The following is a 27,087-nucleotide window of genomic DNA, read 5'->3' on the forward strand; positions in this document are numbered from 1 at the left end:
GCCTGGTACGGGGAGGGGCACAGTGCAAGGCTGGCTGCTGGTGTCAAGCCCTGATGCGCGCCCCTTAGTCACCCCACACTTCCTCCCTTGACCCCGGCTGTACCGCCTGCCTGGCGCACACAGACACGAGGGATCAGGAGGCCCATTCATCTGCCCGCCGCTGCACCCCCATCCTGTTCCTAGCACTGTGTGCCAAGTGCTGAGCTCAGTGGATGCCTGTCCTCTGCCCTCAAATCAAAGGCACCCTGTCCTCACCGGGGCTGCCATGGCTCTCTGAACACAGCCCCCATCTCTTAGGGATGAGCCCTGCAGGCACTCTACTGGCCCCAGCAGGGCCCCAGCAGAAGACAATACCCCAGTCAGCTGGCCCTACCACCCCGAGGGCGTGGGGAACATGTGGGAAACACAGCTCCCTTGTTCTCTCCAAAGTGGGACCCTGGCGCTAAGCGGCCGCAGCTGCTTGCTGTTCAGATCCGGGAGGCTGCCCCTGGCAGAGGCGGGAGCTGGCAGCCCAGGGCCCGCAGCAGAGGCAATGCGGACGGTGGGACGCCCTGGTAAAGGCCCAAGGACGAGGAAGACAGCTGGCTCAGAGTGCACTAGCTTGGGCTGGGGCTGTTTCAATAAAACTGCACGTAGACGAGATACAAACGGCAGCAGGGGAAGCACAACCGTAGGAAGCCCGGATACGAAGAAGCAAGACACGCCAGAAAAGCTTCTTCTACATCTGTTGACTTTAACCAGAGCCGCTGCCAGAGGCACGGGGGTGGGGGGTGCCTGCCCGGCCCAGAACCCAGCTGCCCTTCCCTCCCGGGGCCTCCTGGGTCGCGTCGGAGGTGCGCCTGGCCAGCGGGCAGCACCCTGGTGGCCTCGCGCCGGCCGGGTCCGCAGGGCCCCCGCCCTGGGGGTTTGTTCCCGGGTCTCGAGTAAACCTCAGCAGATCGGTGCTGAGTAATGAGGAAGCTGGCTGGGACCGGGACGCTGCAGAGCGGGGCTCGGCGCGCGGGGCAGGGCCCGAGCCGCCACGCCCGCAGAAGGCGCGGGCGGGTGGGTGCGGCCGGGCGGCGGGGCGCGGGAGGGGCCGGCGGCTCTCGCCCGCAGCCCGGCCCTCGCGGCCTCGCGCCCGTCCCCGGGGCGGGGCGGGGCGGGGCGGGGCGGGCGCGCGCCGGGCGGGGCTGTGCGCAGGCGCGCCCCCGTGGCGGCGGCGCGCGGACCTCACTTCCGGGGGTCGCTGATTGGGCGCGGGGCGCGGGCCGGCCAATCGCGGCGCCGGGGCGGGGCGGCCGCGGCGGGCCCCGCCCCGGGCCCGTCCCCCGCCCGCCGCCATGTGACCGCGCCCGCCAGCGCGCCCGCCCGGCCGCCCGCAGCCGCGCGCCCGCGGCCGGCGCAGCCCCAGGCGGCCGAGGGACGGCGGGCCGGCGCCATGGCCGAGCGGGGCCGCCTCGGCCTCCCCGGCGCGCCCGACACGCCGGTGCCCATGAACCTGTTCGCCGCCTGGGAGGTGGACGGCTCCAGCCCCAGCTGCGTGCCCAGGTACGCCGCCCGCCGCGCTTTGTCCGCGCGCACCTGCCGCGCCCCGCACCTGCCCGCCGGCCCCCCGCCGCCGCCCCTCCCGCGGCGTCCACTGCCCAGCCCGCGGCCGGAGCGCGCCAGCGCGGACGCCGACCCGGGCCGGGGCGGCCGGCCTCCGTCCGGGCAGGGGGCCTCCGTCCGCGCGGCCCGGCAGCGCCGCTCTGGCCTTCGAGGCTCGCGGCCTGGCCTCCCGCCACCGCCCCTCGGCCTGCGGAGGCCCGCCCCTGCCCGCGGACTGCAGCCGCGCGGGTCTGGCCTGGCGGTGCCTTCTAGTCGGGCGCCGGCCGCGGGCAGTGTCCGGCAGGCTCGGCCCGGTTGCAGCGGGCCTCCGGCGGCGGCGGCGCCTCCCAGGACCGGGCGGCCCCGCGGCACGCGCGGCTCCTTCAACAGGTGCCGGCGCCCGAGCGTGGTCTGGGGGTGCTGGGCCGGGTCTCCTCGCACAGGGCCTTGGGTACCCATGGAGAGAAGGACAGGTGCGCAGCAGACCCCGCACCTGGGCCCCGCGGGGCTTTTGTCGGGCCGCTGAGTGGCCGTCTGCCCCGGAGCCGAACTGGAGTCCGGGCTGCGGGCGCGCCTGCCCGGGCGAGGCCCACGCTGGGGGCCCCCCCGGCCATTGCGGCTCCCCGTCCGCCCTCGCCCGTCGCCTGAGCCTCTCACGCCGGCTGGGACTCTGCATTCTTCCGTTGCCCCCAGCCGCCTGTAGCGCAGTGCAGAGCTCCGCTTACCTCTGCCCTGCCTTTGCAGCAGCCTCCCCGGCTCCGAGGTGAGGACCGCAGGCGAACTTGCTTGTTTACATATGTATAATTTTTTTCACAGTGCTAGAGACTGAGCCTAGGGCCTGAACCTAGGGCCTCACACATGCTAGACCAGCCCTCTACCATGGAGCTATACCCCAGACCCCCTTTAAAAAAATTTTTTTTTCGGCACTGGGGATGGAACCCAGGGACATTCTGCTTCCGAGCTACACCCCCCAGCCCTATTTTTTTTACTCTTTTATTTATTTTTTATTTTATTTTATTTTTGCGGGTCTGGGGATGGAGCCCAGAGGCATTTGACCTCCGAGCTACACCCCCTGCCCAATTTATTTTTTATTTTTTATTTTGAAACGGTCTCACTGAGTTGCGGAGAGCCTTACTAAGTAGCTGAGGCTGTCTGGGAACCGTGATCCTCTGGTCTCAGCCTCCCAAATGCTGAGATTACAAGCGTGCGCCACCACGCCCAGCTTATTCTTTTATTTGAAACAGGGTCTCACTGCGTATCAAAGGGCTTCACTAAGTAGCCAAGGCTGGCTGCAAACATCGATCCTCCTGTCTCAGCCTCCCAAGTTACGGGATTACAAGCGCCACCAAGCCCGGCCTCAGCCCCCCTTTTTAAGATGAGATCTCACTGTATCACCTAGGCTGTTCTCAAATCCCTGAGCTCAAGCAATCCTCTGGCCTCAGCCTCTCCAGTAGCTGGGACGATAGTTGCACATCCTGTCTAGGACTGAAGCTTTAACCTCCTGGAGGGGGGAGACTATGGCAGGAGGAGCCTTATCAGCCCCGCTGTGGAGATGGCTCATTCTTGAGGGCTCTAGAAAGCTCTCTATTTGAAGAAAAAGGTGTCGTCAGGTGTCGTGGCACAGGCCTGCAGCCCTGGTACTTCAGAGATTGGGACAGGAGGACATCAGGTTTTAGACTAGTCTCAGTACTTAGCAAGATCCTGTTTTAAAATAAAGAATAACCTTTGTAACTCAGTGAGAACCTGTTTTAAAATAAAGAATAAGAAATAGGGCTGGAGGTGTAATTCAGAAGTAGAATGTTCCTGGGTTCCATTGCCAGTACCTCAAGATAAATAAAAATAAAAAGAAGCTAGGCATGATGGTACACATCTGTGATCCTAGTACTTGGAGGCTGATCACAGCTTTGAGCCCAGCCTGAACAACTGAGTGAGACCCTGTTTCAAAAAGTAAAGTAGGGCAGATATTTAGCTCAGAGGTAGAATGCCCTGGGTTCAATTTCCCCATTCCCCCCACACAAATAAATAAAAAAGGTCAGGGAGAGCCAGGCATGGTAGCACATGCCTGTGATTCCAGTACTTGGGAGACTGAGACAGGAGGATCACAGGGTTAAGGCCAGCCTCAGCTACTTAGTGAGGCCCTCAGCAATCTAGCAAGACCTTGTATCCAAATAAAACATCATCAAATGCGGCAGGGGTGTAGCTCAGAGGTAGAAGGCCCCTGGGCTCAATCCCCAGCACCAAAATAAATAAAAGTGAAATGAAAGTAAAGGGGAGGTGTGGAGGGGAGGATGGTCAGCAGCAGTGTCTGGGCTGCCCTGGGTGCTGGGCGGGGGAGAGGCCGAGGTGGGGCTGGCTCCAGTGCCAGCGAGTGTGTCCCCGCAGGCCGTCCCGCCCTGGCTCTGCACAGGTAGGTGCACATCCTTGGATGGCCTGCTGCTCGGTGCTGCTCTTCTGGGGACTTTCTGTCAGTGGATCCTTCTCCCTGTGTTCTCTTGACTTCTTGCTCTGGACCCAGTCTGATTTCCTGAGGGGCATTTGTGCTGGTGGTTGTTGGCCTGTTCATTGCTGAGTAGTATTCCCTGCAACAACACCTTGCTTCTGACCTTTGACTTGTTTCCAGTTTTTGGCTAATTACGAACCTGTCGCTGCAGACATTCTAGTCCCCGCCTCCTGCATGGCTGTCTTTCTCTGTGGACAGCAGGGCCTGCCTTGAGTGCCCGTCGTGGGGTCGGGTTGTGAGGCACAGGTTATGTGCACACCCTGCATTCCTGCCCCGCGCCTCCCCGGCCCCCAGCAGTGGGGACGCGTGTCCGCATCTCTCCACACTGGCCAGTGCACATCGGACTTGGCATTGTCGCCGCGTGGTGGGTGTGAAATGGAATTGCGGTTTTGATCCGAGTTTCTCTCATTACGAATCTGGGCCATCTGTGCTTGTCAGTGAAATTCCTGAGGTTCACTTGCCTCTTTCTGCGGCTCCCTTTCTTCTGCTTGGGCCTCTGGCTTCTGGAGGGAGTGGTCTCTTCCCCGGCTGCCAGTGCCCTCCAGCGCACACTTGGGCCGCTCAGGCTCAGCTCCAGCAGGGCCTCTTGAGCCTTTGTTGGCACAAGACCGGAGGCGGCGAGAGAGCTCTCTGGCTCCCAGTGTGTCTGTGGCAGGCCCCGGGTTGTGACCCCAGGGAGGCCCAGCGCCCTGGTGCTCCTCCACAGGGCTGCGGCCAGCAGTGGCCTCTCCCATCCTGCCCCCGCTGGCCTTCCGAAGGGTCCTCGCCATGTTGGACGCGCGCTTCTCAAGTGGTGTCTTTTCCTGTTGAGGGTTATTAAAGCTTCGGGAACCTGCAAAGGTCGCCGTTCTTTTGCGAACGCCTTTGCTTCGCAGACTCCTGGCTGCCGACTTGGGCTCACGTACAGCAGGAGCCGGGTCCTCACCCGCCTGACACAGGTCCCGTGTCCCTCCCTGGTCAGCCTCTGCTGCCCACTCTCCACCCACGGGCAGCGACATCTGTTGAGAAGGCACATGGGTGGACTCGGATTCCGGGCAGCTCCCGCACCACACTGTGTGTCTGTGGCCCCTGCCCTCTGCTGCCGTTGCGTAGTCCCATGAGAAGGTGTCCCATCCTGGTGAAGCCTGATCCTGTCGGTACACATCACCCCCCCCCCCCCCCCCCGCTCGCCCAGGCGGCCATTGTTGAGAGCCGCTGTGCCCATCGCTTGCCGTGGACATGCGCTCCCCACAGCGAGGCCGCATGTGCTCCTGGAGGCCTTCTGCAGGTGCTGAGTGCCTCCTTGTGTGCAGACCCATCCCAGGTGCAGAGGGCAGGCCAGGCCTTATCCTTTAATCAGGTACTGCTGTTTTCTCCCCCGCTGAGTTGAGTGAGTTCCTTTGTCAGATACACAAATTGTGAGCATTTTGCTTCATTTCTTCATGGTATTTTTGTTTTGTTTTTTAGATAGGGCTTCACACTGAGCGTGGTGGCGCACGCTTGTAATCCCAGCATTCGAGAGGCTGAGACCAGATGATTGCAGTTTGTGGACAGTCTCAGCTACTTAGTGAGGCCCTTTGCAATTCAGTGAGACCCTGTTTCAAAAAAATAAAGAGTAAGCTGGGCGTGGTGGCATACACTTGTAATCCCAGCATTCGGGAGGCTGAGACTGGAGGATCATGGTTCACAGACAGCCCTGGGTTTCATCCTCAGTACTTAAAAAAAAAAAAAAAAAAGGCCTTCGCCTTCACTAAGTTGCTGAGGCTGGACTTGAACTTATAATCCTCCTGTCTCTGTCTCCCAGGTAGTAGGATTACAGCTGCATACCACTGTACCTGGCTTCACTTGAGAGTGTGTATGTGTGTGTGTAGGGTACTGGGGATTGAACCCAGGTACACTCTGTTACTGACCTATAACCCAGCCCTCTTTATTATTATTATTATTATTATTATTATTATTTTATTTGCGAGTCTGGGGATGGAACCCAGGGGCATTTGACTTCCGAGCTACACCCCCAGCCCTTTTTTTTATTCTTTATTTTGAAACCGGGTCTCACTGAGTTGCAGAGGGCCTAAGTAGCTGAGGCTGTTCACAAACTGCGATCCTCCAGGTCTCAGCCTCCCGAATGCTGGGATTTATAAGCGTGTGCCACCACGCCCGGCTTATTATTTGTTTTGAGATAGTCTTGCTAAGTTGCCCAGGCTAGCCCTTGAACTTGTGATCGTCCTGCCTCGGCCTCCCGAGTCACTGGGATTGCAGGTGTGCACCGCCGTACTTTTCTTTTTCTTATATTGTGCTGTGGATCAAACCCAGAGAGCCTCGATATGTCATGCTAGGCCAACCCACTGAAGCATGTCCCTGGCCCAATGCTGTGTGTGTGTGTGTGTGTGTTACTGGGAATGAAACCCAGGGCAAGTCTACCTCTGAGCTATACCCCAACCCTATTTTATTTCTTTATTTTGAAACAGAACTAAGTTGTGAAGGGCCTCACTAAGTTCCTGAGGCTGGCTTTGAACCTGTCATCTTCCTGCCCTGGCCTATCGAGTACCAGGATCGCAGGCGTGGGCCAGCAGGCCCGGCTGATTCTCTGCTGTATTTGCCGTGGTCCTTTACATGAGTTGCTCTCCTAACATTGAGCATGCCTGCTGTTCTCGGAATACCCGGTGTGGTCCTGTCGAGGCGCCTTGTGCGCACGGGTGACTGGTGGTGGGCACCGTGCCTGCCTCTGCGTCCTCTCCTCTGTAGCCCCTTGGACTCAGGTGTCAGCACTCTGTCCTCTGGTGAGTCGGTTGGGGAGCCTGCCCTTCCTTAGAATCACAGTGTAGCTTCTGTGCAGCCCAAGTCGTGTGTTGCTGAACACTGGAGAGAATTCCCCTATGAAGTGTCCTAACTTCTGATTCAGTTTCTTTAGTGGTATGGAACCCTATTTTCTCCTTTTTAAAAAAGTTTTGGAAAGCTATCTGAGAATTTGTCTGTTTCTTCCAGATTTTCAAGTTTATTGACATAAAATTATTCAAAATATTCTTTTATTTTTAGAGTTTCTGCAAGGTTTCCAGTGCTGTCTCCTTTTAATTCTCACATTATTATTTGTGCGTGTGGACGTTGAGTTCACAGCCTTGCACGTGCTAAGCGGGCACTGTAACAGCTGACATCCCAGGCCTTTTTATCTTATTTTGAGCTAGTCTCACCAAGTACCCTGCCTTAGCATCCCGAGTAGCTGCTATACTACAAGGGTGTGTGTGCCACTGAGCCCGGCAAGGAGGGCCATCATTTCAAAACCACGAACGCTAGTTCTTTATTTCCGTCCATTTGTGCTCCTTGAATTTGTTTTGCTGTTCTGTTTCTAGTCTCCTCTTCCTCCTCCTCCTCCTTGTGGTGCTGGGGACGGAACCCAGGGGCCTTCTGTCTCTGGGCTATACATACCCCAGCCCCACTTTCTTTCTTATTTGGAAATAAGGTCTCATCAAGTTGCTGAGCTAACTTTGATCCTGTGATCCTCCTCTCACATCCTCCCAAGTGGTGAGATTACAAGTGCCGCCACCATGCCGGCTTGTCTCCTTCCTCCTCTCCTCTTCCTTGTTGGGGGCTGAGCCCAGAACACGTGCTGCCAGGCGAGTGCTGTGCCACTGAGCTGGCTACACCCCAAGCCCGCTGTTCTCATTGAAGACGCCTCTGTCCTTTCACATGAGCATTGTGGCTACGCATTATCTTTTAAGTAATGCCTCGGGTGTATTTCACGAGCTTTTACATGCAGTGTCATTCAGGTTAAAATATATATATATTTGGTGGTACTGGGGTTCCTGGAAGCCCTTCTACCTCCGGGCTACACTCCCAGACCTATTTTTACATTTTTATTTGGAAACAGGTTCTCCTAAGCCAGCGAGCGTGGCTGGCTTCGAATCTGCGTTAAAATATTTTAAAGTTTCATTATTCCTTCTTAGCCTATGCAGTATTTGAAAGTTTCTTGATAACTAAATATATGAGTTTTTTCTATTTTCCCAGTTCTTTTTTGATTACTCATTTCTAATTTAGTTATATTGTAGTTAGAGAAGGTGGTCAATATGACAGGAATCCTTAAGAACTTTTAGAAGTGCTTCACGGCTCAGGCTGAGGTCAGTTTTTGTACCTTCTGTTTTTAGTTAAAAGGAATGTGTGTTTGGCAGTTGGTCCTTCAGCGTTTGCTCTGTCTCTTAGACCAAGCTGATTTATTATGATCAAAGTTCGTTTCTTTTTGTCTATTTGAGAAGTATGTTAACATCTTCTCATCTGAGGGCAGATTTATCTGTTTCTCTTACAGTTCTGCCAGCTTCTGCTTTGTACATTTGAGGCCATGTTCTTAGGTACATGTATGTTTAGAATTATAATACCTTCTAGGTGTTTGGGTCATGTGTGGTCCTTTATATCTGGTAATACTTTCTTGTCTTAATATTGACTCTTTTTTTTTTCTTTTGGTGGTACTGGGGTTCTTGGAAACCCTTCTACCTCCAGGCTACAGTCCCAGACCTATTTTTATACTTTTTTTTGAAACAGGGTCTCTTAGGCCAGCACAGTTAACTTTGAACCTGCGCGATCCTCCTGTCTCCACCTCCCAAGCTCGGGTATTACAAGCGTGTGCCACCATGCCCGGCTAATATTGACTCTTATGATGGTATAGCTATGTAAGCTTTCTTTTGGATAGTAGTATTTGTCATATTTTTAACTTTTTTCCTTAAACTACTTTTGTGTAACCTTACATATTAGATGTGTCTGATATTTAGCATATATCTAGATTTCATTGTGTGTGTGTGTGTGTGTGTGTGTGCGTGCGTGTGTGTGGTACTGGGGTGGAACCCAGGGGCTTTTCTACCTCCGGGCTACACTCCCAGACCTATTTTATACTTTATTTGGAAACAGGGTCTCATTAAGTTGCTGAGAGCCTCACTAAGCAGCTGAGGCTGGCTTCGAACCTGTGCGATCCTCCTGTCTCAGCCTCCCAAGTGCAGGGATTACAAGCATGCACCACCATGCCCATCCCTAGATTTCATTTTTATCCATTGCGACAATCCATTTATTTATTTGTTTCTGCAGTATTGGAGATTGAACCAAGGGTCATTCTACCACTGAGCTATATCCCTAACTCTTTAAAAAATATTATTTTGAAGCTGGGTGTTGCGGTGCACACATGTAATCCCCGCTTGGGAGGCGGAGACAGGAGGATGGCGCAGATTTGACCTCGCTGGCTTAAGAGACCCTGTTTCCAAATAAAATATAAAATGGGTCTTAGCCCGGAAGTAGAAAGGTTCCATCCCCAGCACCACAAATTACACACACACACACACACACACACACACACACACGCACGCACGCACGCACGCACACACATGCACACACACACCACACATATATATAATTTCAAGAGCCGGGCATGCGCTTGTAATCCCAGCATTTGGGAGGCTGAGAAAGGAGGATTGTGATTTGCAGACAGTCTCAGCTACTAAGTGAGGCCCTTTGCAACTCATTGAGACTCTCTTTCAAAATAAAGAAAAAAAAATTAGGACTGGGGGTGTGGCTCATAGGTAGAATGCCCCTGGGTTCCATCCCCAGTACTGTAAAAAAGAAAATAAATTATTTTGAGGCAAGGTCTGCTAAGCTGCCCAGACTGACCTTGACCTTGTGGTTCTGAGTGGGTATACCTCGCAGTCTGCTGGTCCTTGTTTTTGACTGGGCCATGCAGTCCTTTCACATGTTGATACTAAACTGATACTAAACTAAACTGTTGATACTTGGATTCATGTTGCCTGCTCCCTCATGTCCAGCGTGGCGAGTACCACTGTCTTATGAACCCAGTTGCCGGTGCTGGTGCTTGGTGTGTGCAGTGGCTCCTCCAAGGACCCTGGCCTGTGCAGGGAGGCAGCGGCCTGAGCTCTGTTCTTTGCAGAGGGAGGCCCTGCTGTGGGGCCACTGTCCAGCCCTGTGAGGCCTGAGGCCAGGGCCCTGCACAGAGGTGTCTGGGCACTGCAGCAGGTGGAGCTCCCTCCCCTCCCTGGCCATGCACTGGCTCACTCGCAGCCTGGGGCTGGGCTGCCACCCTGCGTCGGGGGCAGCACCCTCAGGACAGGTTCTGGCTGAGGTTCAGGCTCTCCTGGAGCGGGTGTCCAGGGGAGACATTCAAATGAGGCCGGCGTGTGTGTGCTAGGAGGGGTTTTCCCTGACTAAGCACCACCTCTCCACCTCTGACCTCCAGCCTCAGGCAGGGAGAGGGGTCCCCGACTTCCAGGAGGGTGGAGCTCACACAGGCCAAGATGCGAGGACCTGGCGGCTGGCTTCGTTCTCTCTGTCCGCACCTCCAGCCCCATGCCTCCATCAGGCTGCCAGCAGCCCTCACTCCCACAGCTTCACAAGGTAGTGTGCACACGTGCCCAAGCTGGCTGCCGTGTGGCGGCCACACCATCGTCCACCTGCAGCGGTCATGCCTGTGCACACCCTTCTCACAGATTGGCCCTGATGGGGCAAGCCCTGGAAGGCAGGGCAGATCCTGAGGGGAAGTGCCTCTGCTGGCTCCCTCCCTGCCCGCTGCCCTCTGCAGCACCTAGAAAGTGCCGTGTGTCTGCTGACAGCTGTGGACACCACCAGGACCTTTTGTTAGACTTGAGCCTCGTTTCCAACTCGTTCTGCAGCTGCCCTTGTGGGAGGTGTCAGCACTGTTCCTTCCTCCCGGTCACGCAGTCAGGACTGCCCTGGCTTGGATGCAGAGCACGGGATGAGCGCATTCCTGATGTGGGACGCGACCCCCGTGCTGCAGCGGGAGCAGAGGCTGCATGCAGGAACCTGCAGGCTGCAGAATGGCGTCAGCATGCTGGGCTGCAGCCAGGTGCTCAACACAGCAGGGCTGGCGTGGTGGCCATCACTGCTCCCCTGGGCTTGTTCCTGTTCAGGCTGAGAGCTGCTGTAGTGCACATCTGGGGCTCCCCAAGCACCACAGGAGTGGAGGCTGATGGGCCTGTGTCCAGGGTCTCTAGCATTTCTTCATTTCAGTGCTGGGACTAGGGCTAGGTGCTAGCCTCAGACAGTGCCTGCTGGTCCCCTTGGAGATGCTCCACCCTCTCTGTGCACTGCCTGGCCCCGCTCACCCCAAGTCCAGGATGCGTGCTGGCTGGGGAAGGTGGGCGGCAAAGGCCGCCCTGGTCTGGGCCCCCAAGACCCGTGTCTAGGCAGGCTGCTGTGGGCGCCACTTCACCTGAGGCAAGATGCTGTGGTCTGAGTTCCATGCTGCCCATGTGCTGCCCTGGCCCAGGCCGCCCCAGCCCTGCCGGGGTCCTGTGGGCCCGGCTCCATTTTCCAGCGCGTCTGGCCTCCTGGGTTAACCACCGAGCTCCTGCTGCAGCTTGAACTTGAGGTCACCTCACTTTGGGAACTTAAACGGGGAAAGACAGGAGCTGACGCACCTGAGCCTGGGCTGGGCCTCTCCTCACTGCCTCCTCCTCGCCCTCCTGAGTGTGGCCTGTGATGATGAGCGAGTTTATCAGACCCAGCGCACAGTGAGCTCTGTGGGTGGCCTCAGCTGGGAGGCCGCCTGTGGAGTCCCCCGCTCTCCTTTCACTTGCTCTGTCCTCTCCTCCTGGAGAATGTGCTTCCTGGAGAAAGGGCAGCAGTGACTTTGTACAAGAACCCACTGCCTTCCTGGGCCTTCCTGGGGCTCAGTGAGACTCAGGACACCTGGCGTTCCGGCCACTGGTATCAGGAGTGGTGTGCACCTCAGCTGTGTGACTGGCCTGAGGCAGGGGACGGGGAGACTAGGCTGAGCACACAACAGCCACTGCTGGGAAACGCCCAGCCCAGATACAGCTCTCAGCAGCTGGGAAGCCCTTCTGCTCCTGACCTGAAGCCTCCTGGAGGCGCCTTCTCCTGCTGGGGCAAGGGGGCTCATGGCAGCTCAGCCTTTTTAGTGTGTGGTGCTGGAGTTGAACCCAGGAGCATTCAACCTCCGAGCTATGCCCCCAGCCCATTTTATTTTTTATTTGGAAACAGGGTCTCACCAAGTTTCTGGGAGCCTTACTGCGTTCCTGAGGGTTACTTCAATCCTGCTGTCTAAGCCTCCCAAGTGCTGGGATTATAGGCATGTACCACCATGCCTGGCTTAGTTCAGCACCTTTCTGTCCAAGAGAAACTGCCCTGAGAGGGCCGTGGACAACAGTGGCCTTCGGTTTGTCAGTGAAGCCACTTCTGTCAAGAACAAAGGGGGAATGTGTTTGGTTAGTCTCACTCAGGAAAGGGTTCCTAGTGGGCTTCCTCTTCAGTGCCTCCTCGATCTTTTGAAAATAGAGAGACAGCCAGTCATGGTGGGCACGCTTTTAATCCCCGCGCTTGAGAGGCGGAGGCAGGAGGATAGCGCAGGTTCGAAGCCAGCCGTGCTGGCTTAATATACCGTTTCCAAATAAAAAATATAAAAATAGGTCTGGGAGTGTAACCCAGATGTAGAAGGTTTCCAGGAACCCCAGTACCACCAAAAAAGAAAGAAAGTAGACAGCATCCCTCGTCTCAGTGAGAAAGCCCCCCATTTCCACATCCCCGGGGCAGAGAGGGCGGCAGCTTCATTGGATCTAGAGTTGAGTTCCGTAGCAACGGAATTACAGAGGTTCTGGGGCCTTAGTTTAGTCTGTCTGTCTGTCTGTCTTTTTTTCTTTCTGTCTTTCTTTCTTTCTGCCTGTCTTTCTTTCTTTCGAGGTACTGGGGTTCCTGAAAGCCCTTCTACCTCTGGGCTACACTCCAAGACCTATTTTTTATAGTTTTATTTGGAAACAGGGTTTTTAAGCCAGGGCGGGTGGCTTTGAACCTGTGCGATCCTCCTGTCTCTGCCTCCTAAGCGCGGGGATTACAAGCGTGCGCCACCACGCCTGGCATTTCTTTCTTTCTTTCTCCTTCGTTCCATCCATCCATCTATCCGTTATTTTTGTGTTACTGGGAATTGAACCCAGAGACATTCTATCTCCGAGTTAGAGCCCCAGCCCAAGATTTTTATTTGGAAAGAGGGTCTCACTAAGTAGCTAAGGCTGGCTTCGAACCTGCAATGCTCTGGTCTCAGCCTCCCAAGTACTGTGATTACAGCGTGTGCCACCAGCTAGCCTTAGCTTCGCTTTCCCACCTTGCTGTGGAGCTCACTGAGTTCAGGGCTGGGGAGGGGGGCATGTGAGGTGGAGGCCAGCAGGGTCCTCTGCATGGCTGCTGTATCATGAACCCCTGGGTTGCCTCGGTGCAGCAAGGGGCTGAGTGGGCCTGCGCAGGTGAGCTTGTGGCGCAGGGTCCCCAGGTGTGACCAGCTGTGCTGGGCGCTGTGCCGTGGCCCCGCACACCCTTGCCTGCCTCTCCCTGGTCAGTGTCTGGCAGGGGACTAGAGATTTGCTTCCTGCCTTTCCCAGTAGGTGAGAGGCCCCTGGAACCAGGACCAGCTGCGGTCCTCTGCCTGCTGCCCCCAACCTAGGAACGGGGCTGGCTGAGCTCGGAGCCTTGAGCTCATGTGGCTGGGTCTGGGCACCTTGGAGAATGTAGTGGTGTTAGCCAGGTTGCTGGAGCCAGCCGGCAGAAGTACGGGTTCTGAAGAGAGGCGTGAGGATGAAGAATTTTTAATTCTAACGCAGGGGAGCCACCAGCCTACTATCTCTACTGGTCAACCCCTGTTCTTGGGTCAATATTTCCTACTTCTGGGTCAGTCTCATCTTTATTGTGCTGATGCGACTTTGTGTTTCCAGAGGTATTTATATACAGCCATAGGCCAATCAACAATCTCGTGCTACCACCACCAGAATACAATAAAGACCAATACAGAACACACACATTACAGATAGGCTTATCAGTACCCTCTTGTCATCACCACCTGATCCTCTCTCAGACCTCTTTGAACTTTCCATAACCCCAAACCTTGTTGACTCTGGGAGAAGGACAGTCAGCTGAGTCAGAGACACCAATCTAGGGGAAGGCCTTAATGGCTCCCCACACCAGGTGAGCTGGGTGACCCAGGGGCTTCTCGAAAGGCTCAGCGAGTCCAGACAGCCACAAGGACTGCCAGGCATTCTCCCACACCTGCCGCTCCAAGAGCCTCACACGGGCCTGCCGGGGCCACGGAGTTGGCCCGTGGGTGCCCAGAGTCCTGCCCTCCCCGTCTTAGTGAGGGGCAACTGTCCTGCAGGCAAAACCCTCCCTGCTGGCGCAAGGTCCCTGGTCCCAGACAGCTGAGCACAGGTGAGGAGCAGACTCACACCCCTGCGTGCCACGGAGGTGGGCAGTGGGCACCACCCCTCCCTGGGGACGGCGGTCAGACCTGAGGGCCGCGTCACGCCTGCAGGGTGATTTCAGCAGAGAGCTAGGAAGGACTGTGCTGGGGCCAGGCGCGCTTCCACAGACTTTACAGTGGAGCTGAGCCTTCCCATGAGAGGTCATGGGATAGGCGAAGGCTGCTGTGTCCACTCCCAGGGCCGGTGCACGCACCGCTTCAGGCCGAAGTGGCTCCTGTGTGCAGAGCGAGGCCCAGCAGGCCAGGCTGTAGCCTCTCCCCCAGGCACCTGGGCCCAGGGGGGGACCCGGGGGACCCGGGGCGAGCTTGCACAGTGGCCCCATGCCCGCAGAGGCCACAGGCACCGCCCACTTTCTCCCTGGCGATTCTGGGGTTGCCAGGCCTGGCCTGCTGCAGAGCTCCTCAGAGTGCCTGATGCCAGCCCCTGTGTACCTCAGACCCGCTTTCCCTGCACCCTTGTCAGCTCTGGCCCTGGCCTGGGTCTCCTCCCACCATGGCATACCGGCCCCAGCTCCCGGCTCTGCCACACTCTTGTGAGAGGCTTGGTTAAACATCTGGTCTGGCTTTTAACCAGTGAGTTTAGCCTGTGTTTCTGGGATGACCGATACGTTCGAGTTTCTTTCTTTCTTTGTGTTCATGTGTGTGGGGTACTGGGGATTGAACCCTGGGGCGCTCAAGGACTGAGCTATACCCCCCAGCCGTTTGTGTGCTGGAGATTGAACCCAGAAGCACTCTACCTCTGAGCTGTACCCCAGCCCTATTTTATATTTTATTTGAAATAGGGCCTCACTAATTTGCTGAGGCTGGCTGCAAACCTGTGATCCTCCTGTCTCAGCCTCTCAAGTACTATTACAGGCTTCTACCACCATACCCAGCTTTATTTTTATTTCATTTTATTTTTTTGTGGTACTGGGAATGGAACCTAGGGGCATTCTACCTCCAAGCTACAACATCAGCCCTATTTTTTTTCTTTATTTTCAAACAGGGTCTCGCTGAGTTGCAGAGGGCCTCACTAAGTAGCTGAGGCAGGCCGCAAACCTCAGTCCTCCTGTCTCAGCCTTCCAAATGCTGGGATTACAAGTGTGTGTTACCACGCCCAACTCTTTATTTTTATTTTGAAACAGGGCCTTGCAAGGTTGTTGAAAGTACTGCAATATTGCTGAAGCTGGTCTCCAACCTACGACCCTCCTGTCTCAGCCTCCCAAGTTCTGGGATTATGGGTGTGCACCCCTGTGCCGGCTGTGCTGACTTTTTTTTTTTTTTTTTTTTTGTGGTACTGGGAGTGGAACCCAGAGGCTTTCTACCTCCGGGCTATACTCCCCGCTCCATTTTATAATTTATTTGGAAACAGGGTCTCACTAAGTTGCTGAAAGCCTCACTAAGTAGCTGAGGCTGGCTTCAAACCTGTGCGATCCTCCTGTCTCAGCCTCCCAAGTGCGGGGATTACAAGCGTGCGCCACCACACCCGGCTTGTGCTGACTTTTTTTTTTTTTTTTTTTTTTGGTGGTGGTACTGGGGTTCCTGGAAACCCTTCTACCTCCGGGCTACACTCCCAGACCTCATTTTTTTATATTTGGAAACAGGGTCTCCTAAGCCAGCGCGCGCGGCTGGCTTCGAACCTGCGCGATCCTCCTGTCTCTGCCTCCCAAGCGCGGGGATTACAAGCGTGCGCCACCACGCCCGGCCTTGTGCTGACTTTTAATCAGCAAGTTTAGCCAGTGCTTCCGTGATGACTGATAAATATGCATGCATGCATACCTGCCTTCTTTCCCTTCTTTCTTTCTCTTCTTTCTCTCTTTCTTTCCCTCCCTCCCTCCTTTCTGGATTGAACCCAGGGGTGCTGAACCAGTGAGGTATGTCCCCAGCCCTTTTTATTTTGAAACAGAATCCTAGTTGCTGAGGCTGGCCTTGAACTTGTGATCCTCCTGCCTCAGCCTCCCATATCGTTGAGATTATGGGCATGAGCCCCCACGCCCAGCTATTTCTATCACCGTATGTTCTCTACTTTGTTTTTCCCTTGCTGTGTTTTGTCATTTTCTCCTTAGAAATTGACTAAGGACTAGAAAGATTGAGTTCTTTATTGACCCCTCCAAGAAGTCTGGTTTCTAGTCATTTATCTGTTTTTGATTTGCTTAAAATGTCACACTTACCTTTTAAGGCCTGCCCCCCAAGAGCAAGGCCTACAGTCAGGTCTGCCCTTCTCCTGGCAGCGCCCACCCCTTTGACTTGCACTCTGACTCCCTGCATCCCTCCCGTCAGGCCTGGGCACGAGCGCTGTCTTTGAGTGCTGCAGAGGGGCAGGCACTGAGTTCCAGGCTGCAGTTTGTTTCGCTCCTATTCTGCCAGTGTGTTGTGCTGTCTTTTGGCCTCTGGTGTGGTTTTGAGAAGTTTGTGGTGAGCCTGCTCCTGGCCCTGCTCCTTCTGGGCCCTTTGCATCCTCTGTTCCTTCAGGAGCTTTCCCTTTCATCTGGCCATACAGCTGTGAGCTTAATCAACATTCTTTCATGGGTGTGGTGCTGGGAATGGAACCCAGGGATCATCTGTCTACCTCTGAGCTACACCTGCAGTCCTATATTTGCTTTTATTTTGAAAAGGGTCTTGCTAGGTTGGTGTGAGTCTCACTAGTTGCTGAGGCTGTTCTTGAACCCTCAATCCTCCTGTCTCAGCCCCCAGGCACCGGGATGACAGACGTGGCCACCGCGCCAGCTCCCACGTTAGTTGTGCTTGCTGCATGTGCTGCCCAGTGCCCTTCAGGGTGGGTGCTGGCTTGCCTCTTCTGTGCCCTCAGAGTGCTCAGCTCCAGCTGTTGCTTGCAGCTATCCTCCCGCGGCCCGCTGGGGACAGCTTCAGTGCTGTTTGTGGTCCTCTGCTCAGGCAGGTGGTTTGCCAGCACGCCTGCCCTGGCCATCTCCCAGGCCCTTCCGGCTGTGGACATCAGTGAGCATGGTAAAGGCCAGGCAGGAGGTGTGGGTGCGGCGCCTCCCCACATGGAAGCGTGGGGGTGCCCTGGCCAGGGCTCCAGCTGTGTCCGGCTGCTGTGACAGCTGGGCAGCGCTTGGGCTGAGCTGGAAGGCTGTGTGTGTGTGTGTCTGAGTCATCTGAGCCCCCAGGCAGGATCTGGGCTAAATCCCCCTCGGGCCACGCTTCTGTGTTGAGGCCTCAGGCACCGCCCTGCACAGATGCAGGTCACAGATGCATCCCATCCAGGCCAGTCCAGGACCCAGGCCCTGTGGGTGGATTCTGGGACTCTTCACCCAGCAAGTTACGTGATCCTTCCTGGGCACCAGCAGCAGTCCTGGCTCTCAGACAAGCTAAGCCCTGTGTGCCTGCATCTGTGAGCAGTAGGGACTCTGAGACAGTGGTCTCCCATCCCCTCACCTCCGTGCCCTGCTTTCAGGGGTGCTGTTCTGTCTCCTCCTGCCCCCTCCTGCACGCCCCATCCTGCCTGCTCCTGTCCCCTCCAGCCCCCTCCTGCCTACTCCTGCCCCCTCCTCCCTCCTCCTTCCTCCTGCCCCCTTCTGGCCCCTCCTGTCCCTTACAGCCCCTTCCAGCCCCCTCCTCCCACCTCCTGCCCCCTCCTGCCCCCTTCTGCCCCCCTTGCCCCCCTTGCCCCCTCCCGTCCTCTCCCCCCCCCTCCTACCCCCTTCTGCCCCCTCCTGCCCCCTCCTCCCTCCTCCCTTCTCCTGCCATCTCCTCCCTCCTCCTGCCCCCTCCTGCCCCTCTTGTCCCCTCCTCCCTCCTCCTTCCCCTCCTCCCTTCCCCTCCTGTCCCTCTTGTTCCCTCCTCCTGCCCCTCTTGCCCCCTCCTCCCTCCTCCTGCCCCTTCTTCCCTCCTCCTGCCCCCTCCTCCCCTCCTGTCCCCTTCTGCCCCCTCCTGTTCCCCTCTTGAACCCTCCTGCCCCCTCCTCCCTCCTCCTGCCCCCTCCTGCCCTTCTTGTCCCCTCTTCCCTCCTCCTGCCCCCTCCTCCTTCCTCTTTCCCCCTCCTCCTTCCTCCTTCCCCCTCCTCCCTCCTCCTGCCCTCTCCTCCTTCCTCCTGCCCCCTCCTCCCTCCTCCTGCCATCTCCTCCCTCCTCCTGCCCCCTCCTCCCTCCTCCTACCCCCTCCTCCCTCCTCCTGCCCCCTCCTCCTCCCCTCCTCCCTCTTCCTGCTCCCTCCTCCCTCCTCCTCCCCTCCTCCCTCCTGCCTCCTCCTGCAGCAGCATCACACCTTGGGGCTCCTGCCTCCTGCCTGTGGCCTCTGCTGTTCACTCACTCACTTATTTATTTATTTATTTATTTATTTATTTATTTATTTATTTAGTGGGTCTGGGGATGGAACCCAGGGTCATTCAACCTCTGAGCTACACCCCATACCCTGTTTTTTTTTTTTTTTTTTTTTTTTTTTTCAGGTCTGGGGATGGAACGCAGGGGCATTTGACCTCCGAGCTACACCCCTGCCCTATTTTTTATTCTTTATTTTGAAACCGGGTCTCACTGAGTTGCAGAGGGCCTCACTAAGTAGCTGAGGCTGTCTGCGAACCGCCATCCTCCAGGTCTCAGCCTCACAAATGCTGGGATTACAAGCGTGTGCCACTACGCCCAGCGCCTATTTTTTATTCTTTATTTTGAAACCGGGTCTCAGTGAGTTGTTCACTAAGTAGCTGAGGCTGTCTGCGAACCACGATCCTCCAGTCTCAGCCTCCCAAGTGCTGGGATGACAAGTGTGCCCACCACGCCCAGCTTGCTGTTCACTTTTGACATCCACACCTGGGCAGCTCCAGCCTGCCTTCCTGTCATGCCCACGGCAGGCACTGGGCCTTTTCTCCCCCAGGCAGAGGCCATCCCTTGTAGGTGTCCCCAGTGCCACAGTGATTCTGCCCTGGCGCCCTCTGGTCTGAGGGCTGTCCTTTCTTGGTGGGGGCCCTGGCTGCCCACTGGTTGCCCTGGCCTGCAGCTGAGCTGGAAGCCACAGGAAAGGGGCTCTTCAAGCACACCCCTCACCCTCACCCTGTGGCCCTGGGGAGGCACAGGAGGTGAGAGACATTGGCAGACAAGTCCAGAGGTCCCGTGGACCCTCAGCCTGGCTGTGAATGCTCACGGATATGGCACCCCAACCCAGAGGCTGCTGCTGCGGCACTGGGCGAGCCGCAGAACCATTGAACAGAGGAAGGGGTCTCCTTGGGGAAACGGGATCTGGCTTTGCTCTGTGACTCCCAGCTCTTATCCGTCCCACCTAGACCCTCGCCCGATTCCTGCATGGTGTTGCCCCACAGTGCCCTGTAGCCTCTTGTGCTCTGTGTGATTCTCCGCCATGGCCTCCCATGCCAGCACCTCCCAGCCAGTGCAGGACCACAGGCCCGGAGCCCTGTGCATGGCCAGGCCACTCGCTGGGAGCCAAGGAGCCCAGAGTTGGCTGCCCGGGTACTGTGGGCTCCGCGCACCTCTCTTGGCACAGGGCCAACTCACGCCAGGCGGGCTCTTTCCTGCATCCACAGGGCCTGGAGTGTGTGACTCTGGCCCGATGGTACTCACAGACACATCCACTCAGCCACTGTGTGTAGACCGCTGTAAGGAGCCGGGCCCAGGGCTCCATGCTACTGCCTGTGAGCTTGCAGCTGCCCGCGACTGCGTGCTTGGGCTGCAGGGCTGACCCTGCAGGAATGGGGTCACCTCCTGGCCCGTGGATCACTGAGCTGAAGGATACTGGGCTGGTAGTGTGAAAAGCCTCCTGCTGTGGCCCCTTTATGGAGGGGGCGGGGCTCTCGGTAGGCACTGGGTGCTCCCAGCCCTGGGTAGGTGGTGCTCCAGTGCCTTGCCTGACTGCAGGACCTGCCAGCTTCCTTCTCCATGCTCCAGGGTCAGATGGCCCCACCTCTGCCTCTCCCTGCCGTCCCTGGAGCAGCCTCTGCTGGGTTGCACACTGGTGGCTAGAGGATGCTGCCCTGGCCCTGGCCCGTGGTGCGGGCTGTCCACGGAGCCTGGCTGGCCTTGCCTTCTGCAGCAGCTGTCCTGACCTGAGCGCCAGCCAGCGGGGACACTGAGAAGGCCCGCTGACCTTCCCGCCTCATTAGCAAGGAGCTGCGTGTCTAGATAAGGCTCCAACACTGGAGAAGGCTGAGCTCTGCCAGTGAGGGCTGGCAGCCTCCCTGGGCCACCCCGCCGCAGCTCAGCCCCGGGAGGGCGGCAGGTACCTGAGGTGCCTGCAGAAGGAGCCTCAGCCTCCCGTGGCGTCTGCTCAGTCTGCCATCTGCCACTGCTGGGGGTCTCCCGGATGGTTAACAAGAAGCTTCTCTGGTAATTGCCCACAGGCAAGAAGCCTACCTGGCTGTGGGGCACCTTCAGGGCATCTCCCTGACAGGGCACTGGCACGGGGCACTCCTCCCCTGTGGGACATGGGATGTCTGGCCAGGCCCCCACGCAGGCCTCTGCTGGAGACAAGGCCCTCAGTCCTCCCAGGTCTGGGCCCAGGGGTTGAGCCCGCAAGAGGCTTACCCATTTGTGTCGCCACCATCTGCTCCCCACATGTCTCAAGGGAAGAGCAGGACCAGTGTCTCAGTGGGCTAGCAGGGTGCCAGCCTGTCTTTTGGAAGTCCTGGGATTTTGCAGTGCTATCGGGGGTCTGGCCCTCATGGGGCTGCAGAGGTGGCCGTACCACATAGTCTGGCGAGAATGTTCTTGGGGTGGTGATGCCTAGGCGTTGGGTGGCAGCAGAGACCCTAGCCCGCAGCCTCTGTGTGGTGGGCGGGTGGGGGCTGTGAACAGGGTGGGACCCATAGTGACCGACCCGGGAAGAAAGGAATGAGGGTAGGTGAAGCTGGCCGGCTGGAAGACGCCTTGGTGTGCCCGGTGGGCTGGCAGCTGGCTCCAGTCTGAGCCGCCAGGCCACCAGTGGGTGTAGTGGTACTGGGGGTGGTGGCAAGCCCAGCAGCTGTTACAGCAGGGTGCCGGGAGCTCACCGGTGCCTATGCCACTGACTCGCGAGCGAGTGGTCCGCAAGCCTGAGCTCTGTCTCTCCGGGAGCTGTGCTGGGCCTCTGGAGAGGGCCTGGAAGCACAGTGGAAGGGAGCAGCGTCCCTGCCCTGGGCTGGCCACCACCGCCTCTTTCCAGCCCTAGCCTCGTGCATTCTTGTGGGGTCTCCCTGTGCTGTTGGCCTTTCGGTTTCTTCCAGAAGCAGAGTTTCCTTCTTTTTCCTCTTATCTGCAAGTGAAGGGCTTTGTTTCTGGGAACTGGGCCTTTGTGGGTCATTTTAATACCAGCTGTATCCAGGGGTCAGCTTGGCCCTTTACCTGATGGGTCCATGTGGACCCAGGGGATGATGGGTAGGCCATTGAGCTGCAGTTTCACATAAGGGTCTTGAGGGTCATTAGCTGGGGCCCTTGCTCTTCCTGATCGACCAGTGTCACAGAGCACAAGGGCAGCAGGTGGAGGGCACAGGTCGGGTCTCCCTGGGACTGAGCTGACCCTGGGGTGGACCTTCTTTTTTTTTTTTTTTTTTTTTTTTTTTGCGAGTCTGGGGATGGAACCCAGGGGCATTTGACCTCCGAGCTACACCCCCGGCCCTGTTTTTTATTCTTTATTTTGAAACCGGGTCTCACTGAGTTGCAGAGGGCCTCACTAGGTAGCTGAGGCTGTCGGCGAACTGCGATCCTCCGGTGTCAGCCTCCCGAATGCTGGGATTACAAGCATGCGCCACCATGCCTGGCTCTGGGGTAGACCTTCTGCACCCGCATGCCTCCTCAGCGTGTACTCCTGCAAGTCTGCGGCAGATCCCAGGCCTCTCCCCCAGGCCCCATCTGTCACTGGCTCCCTGTAGGTCCCCTTGAGGGTGAGCAGGTGGGATATGTTCTGAAGGACCACCAGCAACCCCAGGGGCAGGTGGAGTGTGAGGGAGGAGAGGGCCAGGGAAGGCCCTGGGTGGTCTGGGACTTCTTGTTTCAGAGGCACCAGGCGCAAAGGGGCGAGATGGTTTGCACACACAGGCCCCTCTGCTTCCTCCCAGACAGCGAGAGCAGGGTGGCCCAGGTGCCTGGGCTCCAAGGGACGGCTCTGCTCGTTAGACCTCACAAGCAGAGGAAGGAGAAGCGAGTGGCTCTGAGTGCTGCGCAGACGAGAGAGCCGCGGCAGGCCATTGGCGGCTGTCATGGCCGCCTGCCCTGTCCTCACAAGCGGGTGGCAGCCCAGGTCCTGGGGCCCTGCCCAGGTCTCACTCAGGGACCTGCCAGGCTCCCCTCCGAGCACTTTGGGAAGCCCAACTAGCCCGGGCTTGCAGAATTTGGTGGCCTAAAGGGCACCCACCCTTGTTCCCTGAGATAGCAGGCGGAAGCTGCCCTCCTTGGTCATCTGTGAGTGTCCCCAGGGCAGCGGGTCCTGGCCCCTGCCTGTGGGAGGGAGTTTCAGTCTCGTCAGAAGAGTTCTTTCTACTCATCACCCACAGATCCTATCCAGGCTTCCCCAAGGAGGACGGGGTGACGGGAAGGACCCCAGCTTCCTCCCCGCCCTGCTGTGGTGGGCCTGGCAGGTGGTGGCTGCAGGCATGTGTCCTATGGGGATGGTGAAACCTCTCAGGCCAGCATGGGTACTCTGAAGCCAGGACTCTGTGGCCCTGTGTAGGGCCACTATCTACCACCCACAGGCTTGGCAGGATACAGGCCCTCTGCCTCTGGGGGCTTGAGGCTGCTTCTGCCTGGCTCCCTGGGGTTGTGCAGACTGCAGGCCCTTCGGCCAGGGGTCGCTTGCTGACAGGCCCCACTGGCATGGTGTTAGCTCCCCTTTCTCCTTGCTGCTCCAGGGCCTGGTGTCCTTCTCTGCCATGGCCATGCACCCTGACCCCAGGCACCACATCCTGTCCCCCTGTCAGCTGGGCGTCCCCTGGCTCTCCTGAGCTCCAGATCATTATGGCCGGCGGAGAGCCTGGTGCTTGCTAAAGAGCCCACCTGTTTCATCTCCCCGCCTCTCCCTCCACCCCACCTCCAGCCCTTCCTCCCTCCCTGGCTGCTCCTCTGCTCCTGCCTCCAGCTGCCCAGGCACATTGTGACCACCTTTGCCTCTGCTGACCTCAGAGGCTCTCCACAGGCTCTGGGGAACGTGTGGACTTTGCCCTTGATGTTTGAGGGGTGCTTGTAGCTGAGTCAATGCTGCCACCCAAAGCCACTCACACGGAGCAAGGCCGGCTGCTTCAGGAAACCGGCAGCCAGCAGCACTCGGGAAGACTGGAGCAGCCTTGGCGGGCGGGGGCTCGCTGGGATGAGGAGGGCTCAGAAGAAACCAAGGCTCAGCAAAAAGAGTGGCTTCTGCACAGCATAAGCAGGTTGGAGCGTGAGCTGCGAGGGCACAGTCCCACCGCTGCTGCCCTGACAGGACGGATGTGTAACACAAGGAGCGCTCGGGGCAGCCCTGGGCAGCCTGCTGGCTGTGGGCCAGGTCTAACCAAGCACCAGGAGGCTCAGGACCAGCCCTCTCAGTAACCCAGTGAGACCGTTTCAAAATAAAAATCAGGGAGTGTGGTGCTGCACTTGTAATCCCAGTACTTGGGAGGCCGAGACGGGAGGATCACAGTTCGCAGACTGCCTCAGCTGCTTAGTGAGGCCCTTTACAACTCAGACCGTTTCAAAATTAAAAATTAAAAATAGGGCTGGGGGTGTAGCTTGGAGGTAAAATGCCCTGGGACTCCATCCCCAATACCAAAAAACAAAAAATTTTAAAAGAGGATGCAAAGCCGGGCGTGGTGGCGCATGCTTGTAATCCCAGCATTCGGGAGGCTGAGACCGGAGGATCGCGGTTCGCAGACAGCCTCAGCTACTTACTGAGGCCCTCTGCAACTCAGTGAGACCCGGTTTCAAAATAAAGAATAAAAAATAGGGCAGGGGGTGTAGCTCGGAGGTCAAGTGCCCCTGGGTTCCATCCCCAGACCCGCAAAAATAAATAAATAAATAAAGGATGCAGCTTAGAGGTAGAATGCTCTTGGGTTTAATCCCCAGTAACACACACACACACACACACACACACACACACACACACACACACACACACACACACCAAGTAATCCAATGAAAAAATGGGCTATCGAACTGAGAAGACACTTCTCAAAAGAAGGAAAAAAATGAGCTGGGCATGGTGACACATGGCTATAATCTCAGTATTTGGAAGGCAGAGGCAGGAAGATCACAAGTTCAAGACCGATCAGTGAGGCCCTCAGCAACTTAGACTCTATTTCCAAAAATAAAGAAGTAGTCCTGGGGGGTATAGCTGAGAGGTAGAAGGTCCTAGGGTTCAATCCCCAGTACCATGAAGAAAAAGGGGGGGAGCCGGGCATGGTGGCACACTCTTGTAATCCCAGCATTTGGGAGGCTGAGACAGGAGGATCGCGGTTTGTGGACAACCTCAGCTACTTAGGCCCTTTGCAACTCAGTGAGACCCTGTTTCAAAATAAAGAATAAAAAATAGGGCAGGGGGTGTAGCTTGGAGGTAGAATGCCCCTGGGTTCCATCCCCAGAACCACACACACACACAAAAGGAAAGAAATACAAATGACCAATAAATATATGAAAAAAACGGTCAGCATTATTAGCAGTCTGGGAAATGCAAATCAAAACTACACTGAGATTCTACCTAATGGCAGTTAGGATAGCAAGCATCAAAAGTACAAATAGTGAATACTGGCGAGGATGTGGAGATGGGAACTCTACGCACTATTGGTAGAACTAAATTAGTACAGCCACTAATCGGTATGCAGGTTCCTCAGAACTGGGAATAGCAAGTCAGAACCAGGGTGATACACGAACACCACGCCCAGAGCAGCGCAGTTCACAATGCCTCCCTAGGGCTCCATCCTCAGATGGATGGGTTGCAAAGTTACAGCTCTGCACACAGTGGAATTCTACTCGAAAAGAACGAAGTCATGTCATTAGTGGAAGACGGTGGTGAGCTGGAGAGCATTATGCTGAGTGAAGTCAGCCTCAGAAAGTCAGGGGTCGTGTTTTCTCTCATTTGTGGAAGCTAGAAGTAAAGAAAAGGACCAGATAAATGAGGGAGGGAGAGACCAGCTGAACGGCGGCAGGCGCGGAGCCTGCCCGGTTGACGTCACTTCCCGTCTCGCAGGGGCGGGCGGGATATGGGAACACAGGGCGCTGTGTGCAGGGACGTGTGCCACTTTGAATCCCACTGACGTGTAATTACAGCGCACCAATAAAAGTGTAAGAACTTGACATTGTCTCGCTCAGTTTCTGTATACAAATGATTCTTAGGTTTTTTGGTTTTTGTTTTTTTTTTTTGGTACTGGGGTTCCTGGAAGCCCTTCAACCTCCGGGCTACACTCCCAGACCTATTTTTATATTTTTATTTGGAAACAGGGTCTCTTAAGGCAGCGCAAGCGGCTGGCTCCGAACCTGCGCGATCCTCCTGTCTCCGCCTCCCAAGCGCGGGGATTCCAAGCGTGCCCACCACGCCCGGCTGATTGTCTTGACGTTGTGCACGTAGCATCAGCTAGAGTGTATCTTAGAATACAAAAACAAACTCCAGCGGGCAGTAGGGAGGCCCAGATAGAGCGGAGGGAGCCTCTTGGGCCTGCCCGGTGTCCCTTGGCTTCAGTGCCTGCCGAGAAGCATGCCCTCCTCAGGAGGGGAGCCCGATTATGCAGCGGGGCTCCCCAGGGCAGTGGCTGGGCCACGCTGCCCAGACCGACTGCTCCACACCACTGGACGGGGGACTCTGCGCGCACCAGGCCCAAGTCAGGGAAATTCCGAGGCGTATAATCTTCTAGAACTAGGACTAGTGTATAAGAAATTGAGACTCTAACCCCTGCCCCTAGATAAGTTGTGGACACACACACACACACACACACACACACACACACACACACACAGTTGTACATAGCAGGGTCCAAATAGAATTTTCAGTTCACAGTTGGTATGCCTCTTAGATTTGTCGCCTTTTTTCCCCCTGTTTTTCTTTTTTTGTGTTACTGGGGATTGAATCCAGGGGCATTCTACCTACAGGGGACAGTCTACCTACCACAACCCCATCCCGTTTTAGTTTTTATTTTGAAGTAGGGTCTCACTAGGTTGTAGAGGGCCTCTCTAAATTGCAGAGGCTGAGCCATGAATGGTGGCCCACACAAGTAATCCCAGTACTTGGGAGGCTGAGACAGGAGGATTGCAGGTTTGCAGCCAACCTCAGCTACTTAGTGAGGCCCTTTGCAACTCAGTGAGACCCTGTTTTAAAGTAATAAAAAATAGGGCTGGGGGTGTAGCTTGGAGGTAGAATGCCCCTGAGTTCAACCCTCAGTACTGAAAAAAAAATTGCAGAGGCTGACCTCAAACTTGTGATCTTCCTGTCTCAGCCTCCCAAGTACCTCCTTTTTGAATACAGCTCTGAGCCCAGGAGCATTCTATCTCCAAGCTATACTCCCAGCCCTATCTTTTATTTTTTATTTTGTAATAGGGTCTAAGTTGTGGAGGGCCTCACTAAGTTGCTGAGGCTGTCCAGGAACCACGATCCTCCGGTCTTAGCCTCTCAAGTACTGGGGATTTCAAGCATCTTCCATCATGCCCAGCTTGATTGTGAGTTTTGATACCTATGTACACTACAGTTCCTGGATAGTTTCATCAGACAGACTGGCTGCCTGGCTGCCTGGTCCTTGCCATGATGCACCCTGGCCACCAGGCTCTCCTGTCCTTTGACTCTGTCATGCAGCATCAAGCCTCTGAGGTCACCAGTGTGTGCTCATAGTATCCTAGGTGGGGAAGCAGCACCTGTTACCGAGTGGGCCGTGCCTTTTTTTTTTTTTTTTTTGGTA

At 56.4% G+C, this 27,087-nt stretch overlaps 1 protein-coding gene across 4 annotated transcripts in view; it reads left to right on the forward strand.

Moving 5' to 3' along the window:
* Positions 1–1,420: 1,420 nt before the first annotated feature.
* Positions 1,421–27,087, forward strand: part of PACS2 (phosphofurin acidic cluster sorting protein 2) — a gene marked incomplete at both ends in the record, with an annotated part of 63,241 nt that continues 37,574 nt past the window's right edge. For all 4 annotated transcript variants that reach the window (XM_080707851.1, XM_080707852.1, XM_080707853.1 and 1 more), the window contains one exon: positions 1,421–1,530. In XM_080707851.1, the coding sequence (XP_080563977.1) occupies positions 1,421–1,530 (110 nt within the window). The remainder of the gene's footprint in view (positions 1,531–27,087) is intronic.

The sequence above is a fragment of the Muscardinus avellanarius genome, assembly GCF_963383645.1.
Source record: "Muscardinus avellanarius genome assembly, chromosome: 12".
Classification (NCBI taxonomy): domain Eukaryota; kingdom Metazoa; phylum Chordata; class Mammalia; order Rodentia; family Gliridae; genus Muscardinus; species Muscardinus avellanarius.